Genomic DNA, 12,071 nt, shown 5'->3' with positions numbered 1-12,071 from the left:
CTAGCGGCAGGGGAGCTGTAGAAATTATTGCTTTTCTTTTCAGGAGGAGGTGGAGAGCGGAAGGAGGCACTTGAGAAGTGGGGGAGGGAGAGACGACAAGGTAGGCTTATCCGGCACCTTGCAGCCACCGAGTTAGGGGTAGGGGGTGTGTCACACTGGCTGGAGAGCACAGCAGAGAAAGAGAGAATACCTTTTTTTAAAAAAAAAATCCAAGCAAAAACAAGCGCCTGGTATGGCTGACCACCCCCCAAGGGCTTGCAAGAACGATCTGTGTTGACAGTCCCCCCTCCGTCGGGAAGCCCTAGCCCGGAGAAAGGCTCCACGCTTCGGAGACGGAGGAACCGAGAAAGCCCCTCCCGGCCACACCCCCTTTATCTTACAAAATGCTGGTGCAACACATTGCCCCTGTGAGGGGTGGGTGGGTGGGACAAAGATCCCCCGCCTCCACCGCCCTTCAGAGCAAGAGAAACTATGTGCAATGCACACGGGAACAGCAGGGGGGGGCGGGTCTGCTCCGGCCCCACCCGAAGCACCCCGTTCCAAGGCCTGAGAGAGATTAGCCGCTGCCCTTGGGGGAGAACACAGCTGCCAGTGTCAGTTTCTGAGGAAAGGAAGGTGCGCGGCTCTTGCCTCCCCCCGCGTCCCCGGCTGCGAGGAAGAGGGGAGGGGGGAGCCGGGTGAGGGTCAGTCCACGTCCATGAAGTCTCGGCTGGTGGTCTGGCCGGGAAGGGAAGCGCAGCTGGCCTCGCAGTCCTCCTGCTCTCGGGCACCGGCAGTGCTTGTGGCCGTGGGAGAGGGAGCCGGGTGACGAACTTTGTCCTGACGTTGATAGAAGAGGACGTAGGCGGCTTTGGACTGCGTCGGGGGAGGAGAAAAGAAGAGCAAGGGTGAGGGTCAACACATGAAACTGCCTTGTACCGAATCAGGCCCCTCAGTCCCTCGAAGTCAGTGTTGTCTACCCAAACGGGCAGCGGCTCTCCAGGGTCTCCGGCCGAGGTCTTTCACATCACCTACTACCAGATTTTTTAACTGGAGATGCCAGGAATTGAACCTGGGACCTTCTGCGTGCAAAGCAGAGGCTGTTCCACTGAGCCACAGACAGCGTTCCCTCTAAGCTGAGTTAGTGTGAGCTAGCTCACAGTTTTTTAGCCTCCGGCTCACAGATTTCTGCCTTAGCTCAGGAAGGGATGGCTCCAGAGCAAACTAATTCATGCAGCAGCCAAATTGCTCGCTCACAAGACTTCACAGTTTAGAGGGAGCATCGGCCATAGACCTTTCCCTGACTGTCTTGAATACACAAAGCCGCCTTGTACTGAATCAGACCTCCTTTGGTCCATCAGAGTCAGTATGGTCTCCTCAGACCGCCGGCGGCTCCCAGGGTCTCCAGCGGAGGCCTTTCACATCACCTCCTGCCAGGTCTTTTAACTGGAGATGCCAGGGATTGAACCTGGGACCTCCTGTATGAAGGCTGGCAGACCAAAGCAGAAGTCCTACAGGAGAGACTTATGAACAAAGGAAAGGGGAGGATTGACGCAGGCCGAGGGTCGTTCCCAGTCGTAACCCGACTGCCAAGAAGGCATGAGCTAAGATGAGAAGCCGTAGCATGCACAGGTCCCCGAATATGGACACTGTTTCCTTGAAACTTTCGATCGCTTTCCCCAAGTGTCTGAAAACCGAGTAGCGCAAAAAAGAAAACTCAGTGCTGCACAGAAAGTGAGTAGGGGGTTCGGATACACCCCCGCCCGGTGCCCCTTGGCCAAGTCACACTCTCAGAGCCCTGCTGGATCAGACCAGCGGTCCATCTAGTCCAGCATCCTGTCTCACACCGTGCCCAACTAGCTTCTCTAGAGGTACAACAACCAGGCCTAGAGTCTGAGATCTTCCCCTCTATGTTGCCTCCTGGCTCTGGGATTCAGAGGCTGACTTGCCTTTGAACGTGGAGGTTCCCCTTTAGTTACCACTGTTCCCTCTAAGCTGAGTTAGTGTGAGCTAGCTCACATGTTTTTAGCCTCTGGCTCACATTTTTGTCTTAGCTCAGGAAGGAGGGCTCCAGAGCAAACTGATTTATAAAGCAGCCAGATCACATGCTCACAACTTTCGTGCCAGTAGCTCACAAATTAGAATTTCTGCTCACAGGACTCCGTAGCTTAGAGGAAGCATTGCTAGTGACCACTGGTAGTCCTACCTCTGTATGGATACTGGAGGGCCACAGCCCTTTTCTGAAGCCCTCGTGTTCATTTCCCAACTAATCCAGTCAGATAATTGGGTTGAGGACTGACACTGCAGAGAAACAGACTCAGATTTCCCCGTCAAGCTCCGCAAGACCCGCTCAAGGGGACTTCGAAGAAGGGGAAAGGGGCTGGAGGTGACCCAACTGCCTGGGACGAATCAGACCTGGTTTGCCTTGAGATGTGCTGGACCCAAAAGGCAGGCTCAAGCCTGTCCATTGACAGCAGGCCAGAGAGAGTTTGGCACTGCAGTGGGTAAAAAGAGGGAAGGGGGGTGCCGATAGTCCGGACTTTGGTCAGCGAGTGTCAAAAAGACACAGTGCTTCAGACGTCTCGTCTCGCTCACCTCGATCTGGGCCTTGGAAACCACGGAGACGTTGCTGTCGTCGAAGTAGAACCACGTCCCGCTGTCTTTGTTCCGGGCAAATGTAGTGTCTGGAAGGCAGAAGAGACCAGGCAGTTCACGGGAAGGACCGTTTCAACATTTTTCCAGCGTGCATCGAGGGAAGAGATGCTGGCTTACTGCCCAGACACCATGTCGATCTCGTATTCATTAGACCGGGGCCCCCAACATGGCGCCCCTGGGCACCATGCTGCACATTAATACTTTCCCTGGCACCTGTCAAGTGCTTTCAGAAAGTGGGTGGGGGCAGGTGGGTCTTTTACCCAGCAAGGCTTCTGATTGGCCACTGGAGATTTCATTGGCTGGGCGGGTTTTTTAAAAAATGTTGCTTTATCAGTAACGGCCACCACAGTACAAGGATCTTCACTGTGTAACTGAAGGTAAGCGACAGCAGCCATTTTGCGGCTGGCTCCGCCTCCTGCAGCAGCCATTTTGCAGCTGTGCCCACCACCCTGTGTCAGAGTTTCGAAGGTGCCTGCAGGCTCAAAAAGGTTGGAGACCCTGGTATTTTTGGCCACTCTGTGACAGACTGTTGGACTGGATGGGCCACTGGCCTGAGCCAACATTGGCTTCTCTTATGTTCATACCCCTGCTTTAGACTCCTGGGACTAACGTTTATTTACAGACTAGAAACAGGAGTGAGAAGAGGTTTTATTTCGGAACTATTGTCACAATCACTTCAGTGCGGAAAAGGGTGCTACAGTTCTTCTGCATCTAGCCCCCAGGCAAAAGCAGTCCTTCGCTGAGAGGACAAGAAGGTGCTGCCTTTCAAAAGGAAATTTGACCCCCTAGAGGAGAAAACAGCTACGCAGCACTCCAGGGCCCCAGCACAGTCTCTCGAGAGTCGAAACAGGAAGCAGCTGCTGGACTGTCCAACAAGCTGCTTCAGATCCAAGCTACTGGCCAGTCAAGAGCAAGCCGTACAGTTCCTGGGTCGATTGGCAGCAAACAGCTTTCGGGACTGCCTGTCCTGGTACATCCCCCAAAGAGCGCTACGCTCGAGTGATCAAAATCTACTGGTGATTCCCCAGCCCAAAGAGCGTCCATCTGTCCTCGACGAGGGCCGGGGCTTTTTCGGTCCTGACACCGCCTGGTGGAACACTCTCCCAGGAGAGATCAGGGCCCTGCGGGATTTAGTACAATCCCACAAGGCCTGCAGAACAGAGTTGTTCCGCCTGGCCTATGGCGGAGAGCAGTACGGGGGCCCTCGCTGGTAATGAGTTTGCCCCCCCCCCCTGTCTTCCTTTTCCCCTCCCCTTGTGTCCCCTCCGTTCCCTTTCGCAGTTGTTTGAACCCTGCCCCTCCATATGCCATCTGGACTTTTATAGAATTGTCGCATTTATATTGTATTTTACTGCATTTATTGTCTTCATTGTAATCGTATGCTGTTTTCAAGCCCTTTTAAATTGCATTTTAGGGGTTTAATGTTACCCCCTCTTTGGGGACGGAGGTAAAAGTTCCCCTTGCTCGAAAGCCAGTCGAATCCGACTCTAGCGGTGCGGTGCTCATCTCCGTTTCCAAGCCGAAGAGCCAGCGCTGTCTGAAGACTTCTCCGTGGTCATGTGGCCGGCGTGACTAAACACCAAGGCGCACGGAACGCCGTTACCTTCCCACCGAAGCGGTACCTATTTATCCACTTGCAATCTCTTTCTTTCGAACTGCTAGGTTCATGTGGCCAGCATGACTAAATGCCAAGGCGCACGGAACGCTGTTACCTTCCCACTGAAGCGGTACCTATTGATCCACTTGCAATTTCTTGCTTTTGAACTGGATGGGCCATTGGCAGGAGCTGGGGCCAGAGACGGGAGCTCACTCTGTCATGTGGCACTCGGGTCTCGAACTGCCAAACTACTGACCTGCCGGTCTGCAGCTTCAGTGTCTTAACCACTTGAGCCACCACAGCCCTCTTTGGGGGGAGAGGGCTATAAAACGACATAAAATAAATAAATAAGCCCCCTCCCCCAATTCCATAAAACCCCCCCTTTTCCTGTTCTGCTACTGCCTCGTTCTGCTGTCTGGACTTCAGGGTGGCCTGGGAGGCTTTGCTACTGATGGTGAAGATGGGTACGTGAACTCATGAAGCTGCTTTATACTGAATCAGACCTCTGGTCCACCAAGGTCAGTACTGCCCACTCAGACTGGCCGTGGCTCTCCAGGGTCTCAGTTGGAGGTCTTTCACATCACCCACTGCCTGGTTCTTTTGACTGGAGACACCGGGGATTGAACCTGGGACATTCTGCATGCCACGCAGAGGCTCTACCGCTGCGCCAGGGTACAGAATTGCACAGCCCTCCTCAGGAACAGATTTCTGTTTTGTAGAAACGATCTGTGAACCACGCCCCACCCAAGTCCTTCCAGGTCCCCTCAAGACCCACAGAAAATCTGATTTTGCTTCTCCCCATCTGTGCTTAGGGCCTTGGGGTTCATCTCCCTACTCCCGCCCCCCTCTCACCAGACCAGCCGGTACTTACAGTGCCCATCTCGGAGACCACCGTAGTGGTTAGACACGGCGATAAGGTCGTACTTGTACACCGTGTGATCAGTTTCTTTCCGTGGCTTGATAACGAAGTCAGAGAAATCGAGGTCCCTGCAAGACAGAGATTTTGATACAGCGGATTCCCCTCCCCCAAGAAAATTTCCCTCCTGGGAGCAACAGGGCATTCTGGGAAATACACTATTGCAGACATTGGCCACGGTTCTTCCAGTGGAGGAAGAAGAGATTGGATTTATACCCCGCCCTTCACTTGGAGTCTCAGAGTGGCTTACAAGCTCCTTTCCCTTCCCCTCCCCACCTCAGACACCCTGTGAGGTAAAAGAAGAAGAAGAGATTGGATTTATACCCCGCCCTTCACTACCCAGAGGAGTCTCAGAGCGGCTTACAAACTCCTTTCCCTTCCCCTCCCCACAACAGACACCCTGTGAGGTAGGTGGGGCTGAGAGAACTCTGACACAAACTGCTCTTTCAGGAGCAGCTGTGCCAGAGCTTGTGACTGTCCCAAGGTCACATCAGCAGTTGCAAGTGGAGGAGTGGGGGATCAAACCCGGTTCTCCCAGATTAGAGTCCGCACACTTAACCACTACACCAAACTGGCTCTCTACCTAAATGTGAATGCCCACCTATATGGTACCCGCCTAAATGTGAATGCCCACCTATATGGGAGGGGCACCGCATGAACTCCCAAGTGTTCAAGACTGCTCTGTGTACATCAGTTATCCTTCCAAACACCCTGAAAGGTAGGCCGGTTACTTCTAATTCCAGGGTCAGATTCAAGTCCAGTAGCACCTTAAGAGACCAACAGGATTTTCGAGGTGTACGTTTCTGAGAGTCAGCGCTCTCTGCATCAGATACAAATGCATTTCCCGAGATGAATTCCATCTGCCTTATCTAGGTCAGAGGCGTCGAACTCATTTATTACGAGGGCCGGATCTGACATAAAATGTCACTTTGTCGGGCGGGGCCATGTGTGCCATGACATGTTAATGCCAGTTCCGGAGATATAAACTGTAAAAATGACAGCAGCTAGTGAGCTCCAGGTTGGTGTGTCCTCACTGCGAGGCCCCATGGGCTGGGAGGGGGGTGTAGAGGAAAACCCACATGGGCGGACTGGAGAGGCAGCAGTGCAGCACTGGGCAGACACTGGTTGACTGCTGCAGACGAGGTTGTTCTGCTGTGACGCGGCCACCAATCGGAGTGGCTCCACCCACTCCCCTCCAATGCTCCCGCTAAGCTGTGGAGTCTTGTGAGCCAAAATTCTACTTTGTGAGCTACTGGCATTAAAGTTGTGAGCAAGTGATTTGGCTACTGCATAAATCGGTTTGCTCGGGAGCCGTCCTTCCTGAGTTGAGACGAAAATCTGTGAGCTGGAGGCTAAAAAACTGTGAGCTGGCTCACACTAACTCAGCTTAGAGGGAACACTGCTCCCCTCCCTGAGCGGACTCCTGTCCCCTCCCCTTGCACCAGTTGCTCGTGGGCCGCATAAGAGCCGGGGATGGGCCGGTTCTGGCCCCCGGGCCTTATGTTTGACACCCCTGATCTAGGCCATGTTATGTTGCTGTGTCTTTTGTATGCGGATGACAAACAGCTCTTCTCTCAAGAACTGTGGTTGGCCTGCCTGAACCTACAGCCTCCTTTTTGGAGTATTGCTCCAAAGTGGGCCTATTAATGTTTCTAAGTCACAGGTCCTTCTCTTTAGTTAAAAATAAAAACAAAACAATGGACCAGGAAATACAAGCGGGCAGTAGCAGGTTAGTTTATGGAGCAAGTAGATCAATTTAAGTATTCAGGATGCAAACCATCGCTGCCCTCAACCAAGAGCCTGGCGAAACATCTGGGGGGACAATATTCCTCGAGGGGGGGGGATATGTTCCTGCAACAGTTACAGCATTTAATGCTAAAGTTTCTGGGCAGTTGTATGCTATGGGGGTTTGGATTAGTGTGGTAGCAAATAATATTGACAGACCGTTACTAAGATTTTTACACAATATTCTGGGAACTCTGAGAGAAGTGGCAGGAATAGCTTCGAGAGCCGAGACTGGGGAGATGTCCTTTGAAGAAAACGCTTGGTACAGGGTCATCATACGAGTGACTGGGACAAATACGTGGCATTAACATTATTAGCATTAACATTATTAATGTCAGTTTGGTGCAGTGGTGAAGTGCGCGGACTCTAATCTGGGAGAACCGGGTTTGATTCCCCACTCCTCCACTGGCACCTGGCTGGATGACCTTGGGCAAGCCATTGTTCTGATAAGAGCTGTTCTTGAAAAAGAGCAGTTTCTGTCAGAGCTCTCTCAGCCCCACCTACCTCACAGGGCGTCTGTTGTGGGGAGGGGAAGGGAAAGGAGTTTGTAAGCTGCTCTGAGACTCCTTTGGGTAGTGGGGGGGGGGTATAAATCCAATCTCTTCTTCTTCTACTATGTCTGGGCATCACCAATGATATGATAGAAACTATGAGTAGTTGTGACTTGAGTCAGTCAATTAAAAGGTGTTTGAGGAATTTTGATTATAACATTATGCTGGTTAAGGCTCGCAGAGTATGTCCACCCTGTTCAATTGGTATTCTTCCCTTGGTAAAAATGCCAAACTACCTGCTTGAATTATCTTTTCTAATGTATAGAAGGGCATTTATGTTTGCGCATCTGAAGGCCTTTCTATCGGCGGTATTGTTAGGAAGGTTTAACCATATTCCACAAACAGATACAGAGAAGTAGCAGATGTGGAGAAATCAGCACTGGTAACGAGACAGGAAACCTAGGTCTCGATTCAGTCCAGGAGGATGCATTGTCTTGAGCTTCATTATCAGTTGCAATTCGGCAGCCTCGCTTTTTAATTTCCCTTTGAAATTCCTTTGTAAGAGAACTGCTACTTTTAAGTCAGCGACTGAATGTCCTGGAAGGTTAAAATGTCCCCCCACTGGTTCTTGAATGTTGTGGTTTTTGACGTCCATTAATTATGTCTATTAATCCATGCCTACTACCTGTCTACATATCACACCTAACCCAACCATGCCTGCTATTGTCATCTGCCTGCTAACATAATTGGGCATCTGAAATCACTCCACTTTCCAATATATAGGAGAGATGGACTTACATTCTAGCAATATCTGAAGAAGTGACCACTGACTCACAAAAACTCCTCCCCTGCTACAAATTTTGTTAGTCTTTAAGGTGCTACTGGACTCTTGCTCTTTTTTCTACTGCTACAGACAAACACGGTGACCCTGAGGTCACTGGTGGAAGGATGGGCCAAAAATGTAGTCAACAAATAAATATCTTCCAAGATGGAAGCAGCAGCCCTTCAATAACTTTCCGTCCTGCCGAACTCTGAAGTTCTAAGAACACGCCGGCACTCCAGTGACCCCCCCACCCCCAAGCTGTTGCCCAACTACACATCAGAGACATAAACCGCCCCAGAATGATTGCCACATGTTATCTCCCACCCCCACTCCCCGGCTTCAAGAGGAGACTGGCTTCAAACCCTCACCGGATGGGGAATTCCACGAGGGTGTCGAGCTTTTCCCGGGAGAACTTGGTGTAGGAGAAGCGCTTGAGGTGAATGATCAGGGTCTCCGGCAGCGACCACAAGTCCAACTTCTTGGTGGCCAGCTGGTGCTTTTTGCAGGTGGGGCAATACCTGGGGGAGAGGAAAGGAGTGTGAGCACCGAAACAAAGTTACAGGGCCACAGGCTCTGGGGCTCTCCCTCCTGCCAGGAAGGAGGTACAAAAAAAATCAAAGGCACAGATATAGAATGGGAGGGACTTGGCTTGACAGCAGCACATGTGAAAGGGATCTAGGTGTTCTGGTTGATCACAAGCTAAACATGAGCCTGCTGTGTGATGTGACTGCGAAGAAAGCTAATGCAATCTTAGGATGCATTAACAGAAGCACTGTGTCCAGATCACGGGAGGTGGGAGTTCCGCTCTGTTCTGCTATGGTCAGGCCTCACCAGGAGAACTGTGTCCAGTTTTGGGCGCCACATTTCAGGAAGGATGTTGACAAGCTTGAGCATGTCCAGAAGAGGGCAGCCAGGATGGTGAGAGGGCTGGAATCCAAGTCTTATGAGTAAAGGTAAAGGTTTCCCTTGCTCAAGAGCCAGTCGAATCCGACTCTAGGGGGCGGTGCTCATCTCTGTTTCCAAGCCAAAGAGCCAGTGCTGTCCAAAGACATTTCCGTGGCCGTGTGGCCGGCATGACTAGACGCCGAGGCGCACAGAACGCTGTTACTTTCCCACCGAAGTGTTAACTCTTTATCCACTTGCAATTTCTTGCTTTCGAACTGCTAGGTTGGCAGGAGCTGGGGCCAGAGACGGGAGCTCACTCCATCACGCGGCACTCGGGTCTCGAACTGCCGAACTACTGACCTTCCGCTCCGCAGCTCAGCGTCTTAACCTCTGAGCCACTGTGGCCCCCAGCAGCACATTAAAAGGTAAAGGTTTCCCTTGCTCGAAAGCCAGTCGAGTCCGACTCTAGGGTTGCGGTGCTCATCTCCGTTGCAAAGCCGAAGAGCCAGCGCTGTCCGAAGACGTTTCCGTGGTCATGTGGCCGGCGTGACTAAACACCGAGGTGCACGGAACGCTGTTACCTTCCCACTGAAGCGGTACCTGTTTATCTACTTGCAATGTCTTGCTTTCGAACTGCTAGGCTGGCAGCACATTAGAGACTGACAAAATTTGGGTGGTATAAGCTTCCGAGAGTCAAAAACTCCCTTTGTCGGATAGGTAGGGAGCTCTGACTCCTGAAAGCTTAAACACACCAAAGGTCTTGTTGATCCTTACGGTGCTACTAAGACTTCCGTTGAGCTCTTCTGCTGCAGACCCACATAGCTGCCCTCTTAAAACTGAGGCCCCTTTAAGACTCTCCAAGGAGGAATTCTGAGCCAGACATGGTGTGTGTGTGTGTGTGTGTGTGGAGAGAAAAGTCCCAATGAAAGTGTGGGAATTCTGACTCAACACTCAGTTTTGAGAAGGCGAAACATGGTTTTGCTGGTCAAAATACACATGGGGGGGGGGGGGGGACCCTCTGGGGGGAACCCTCTACAACATACTCTGAGAAGACAGTTTCCGAGGGTAGCCATCTTGGTCTGCAGTGGAAGAGCTGGGTTCGAGTCCAGCCATACCTTAGAGATTCAGGGAATAAGCTTTGGAGAGTCAAAAAGTGCCGCTTGTCGGAGACAAGTAGGAATGCAGATCCCAGAGTCTGTATATCTCAGTCAAAAGGAAGGAGACATGTTTCATAGAAGAGAAGATACAGAAATACAAAGCAGGGGAGAAACGCTAAGGGTCTTTGACCCTTTAAAGCTCAAAATCTTGTCGGGCTCTAAGATATTACTGAACTCGAATCTAACATATTCTGAGCAGTGTTCCCTCTAAGCTGTGGGGTATTGTGAGCAACAATTCTACTTTGTGAGCATTGAAGTTGTGAGCGAGCAATCTGCCTACTGCATAAATTGGTTTGCCCTGGAGCCATCCTTCCTGAGCCAAGACGAAAATGTGTGAGCCGGAGGCTAAAAAACTGTGAGCCTAGCTCACACTGACTCAGCTTAGAGGGATCACTGATTCTGAGTTGTCTAAAGAATTGCTTTATTGCTTTATTATGTGCTCAGCGTGGAGGGGAAGAGAGGCGAAGAGCCTCCTGATGGGAAGAATTATAAAGGTGCAAAGGAGGAAAAGGGGGAGGGGAAGCGAATCCGACCAAAAAAGCCTCCCTTTTGACAACCGAGAGGCCCATCCAGAATCACTCTGCCTAACAAGCAGACACAAGAGCATAAGAACATAAGAACATAAGAGATGCCAATGTTGGATCAGGCCAAAGGCCCATCCAGCACTGATTCTGAGCAAACCGTGGTTTACTGTTGCATGCGGATGCCTGGGAAGATCTTTAAGTCCACCCTCTTCAGGCGCAACAAAGAGGATTAGCTATTTCCTGGTTTGTGGCATCTGAACCTTACACCCGAGCTGATAAAACTCTGGGACGCACAAGAACAAGGATTCCAAAACCAGGATTTATTTATTTACTTTCAATTTATATCCCGCCTTGCCAGTGTAAACGGGATCAAACGGCTGTTTGGAAATCCTGGTTTACAAGGAAAAATGGCCAACTTGGATGTCATGGCAAAGTATGTCTTCCCAGGGGAAAACACAAACACACACAAGAAAGCACTAAGTTAGCTGGGCACGGGAGGAAAGGAGGAGTCCAGAAACACAAACTCCGCCCCCTCCTCCCGGGCTTCTTCACGAAGCAGCAAACTACGGTTTGCTACCAAACTATGCCTAAGTGTCAGGAAGGAAGGCTCTCTCCGGATCAGAATCTCTTCTTACGCTGTCGACTAGCACAATGGGAAGAAAAAATTAACACAGCCTTTAGCTTGGAGAAACTACAGCTGAGAGGTGACATGATCGAGGTTTGTCAGATTATGCATGGGACAGAGCAGGTAGTGAAAGAAGTACTTTTCTCCTGTTCTCACAATACAAGAACTCATGGCAGTGTTCCCTCTAAGCTGAGTTAGTGTGAGCTAGCTCACAGTTTTTTTAACCTTCAGCTCACAGATTTTTGTCTTACCTCAGGAAGGACAGCTGCAGAGCAAACTGATGTATGCAGTTGCCAAATCGCTCACTCACAACTTTAAGGCCCATAGCTCACAAAGTAGAATTTTTGCTCACAAGACTCCACAATTTAGAGGGAGCACTGCTTGTGGACACTCAATGAAATTGCTGAGCAGTCGGGTTAGAACAGATAAAAGGAAGTACTTCTTCACCCAAAGAGCGATTAACACACGGAATTCACTGCCACAGGAGGTGGCGGCGGCTACAAGCATAGACAGCTTCAAGAGGGAATTAGATAAACACAAGTGGGGGACCCGCGATACTCGCGGGAGAAGGGGAGCTCCACACCTATGAGGAAGAGGAGGAAGCAGCAGGAGGAGGTAAGTTCCCCCCCATCCT

At 51.0% G+C, this 12,071-nt stretch overlaps 1 protein-coding gene across 1 annotated transcript in view; it reads right to left on the bottom strand.

The window, feature by feature from the left end:
* Positions 1-259: 259 nt before the first annotated feature.
* USP11 (ubiquitin specific peptidase 11) overlaps positions 260-12,071 on the bottom strand; it is a 48,178-nt gene continuing 36,366 nt past the window's right edge. Inside the window, exons 16-19 of the mRNA XM_015417275.1 lie at positions 8,615-8,764; positions 5,103-5,218; positions 2,575-2,663; positions 260-855 (exon numbers count right to left, since the gene is read on the bottom strand). Coding sequence (XP_015272761.1) covers positions 685-855; positions 2,575-2,663; positions 5,103-5,218; positions 8,615-8,764 — 526 coding nt within the window. The 3' untranslated portion in view covers positions 260-684. The remainder of the gene's footprint in view (positions 856-2,574; positions 2,664-5,102; positions 5,219-8,614; positions 8,765-12,071) is intronic.

This window comes from Gekko japonicus, unplaced genomic scaffold, assembly GCF_001447785.1.
Source record: "Gekko japonicus isolate JY-2015 unplaced genomic scaffold, Gekko_japonicus_V1.1 scaffold1748, whole genome shotgun sequence".
Lineage (NCBI taxonomy): Eukaryota > Metazoa > Chordata > Lepidosauria > Squamata > Gekkonidae > Gekko > Gekko japonicus.
This window is presented reverse-complemented; position numbering and strand designations above follow the sequence as displayed.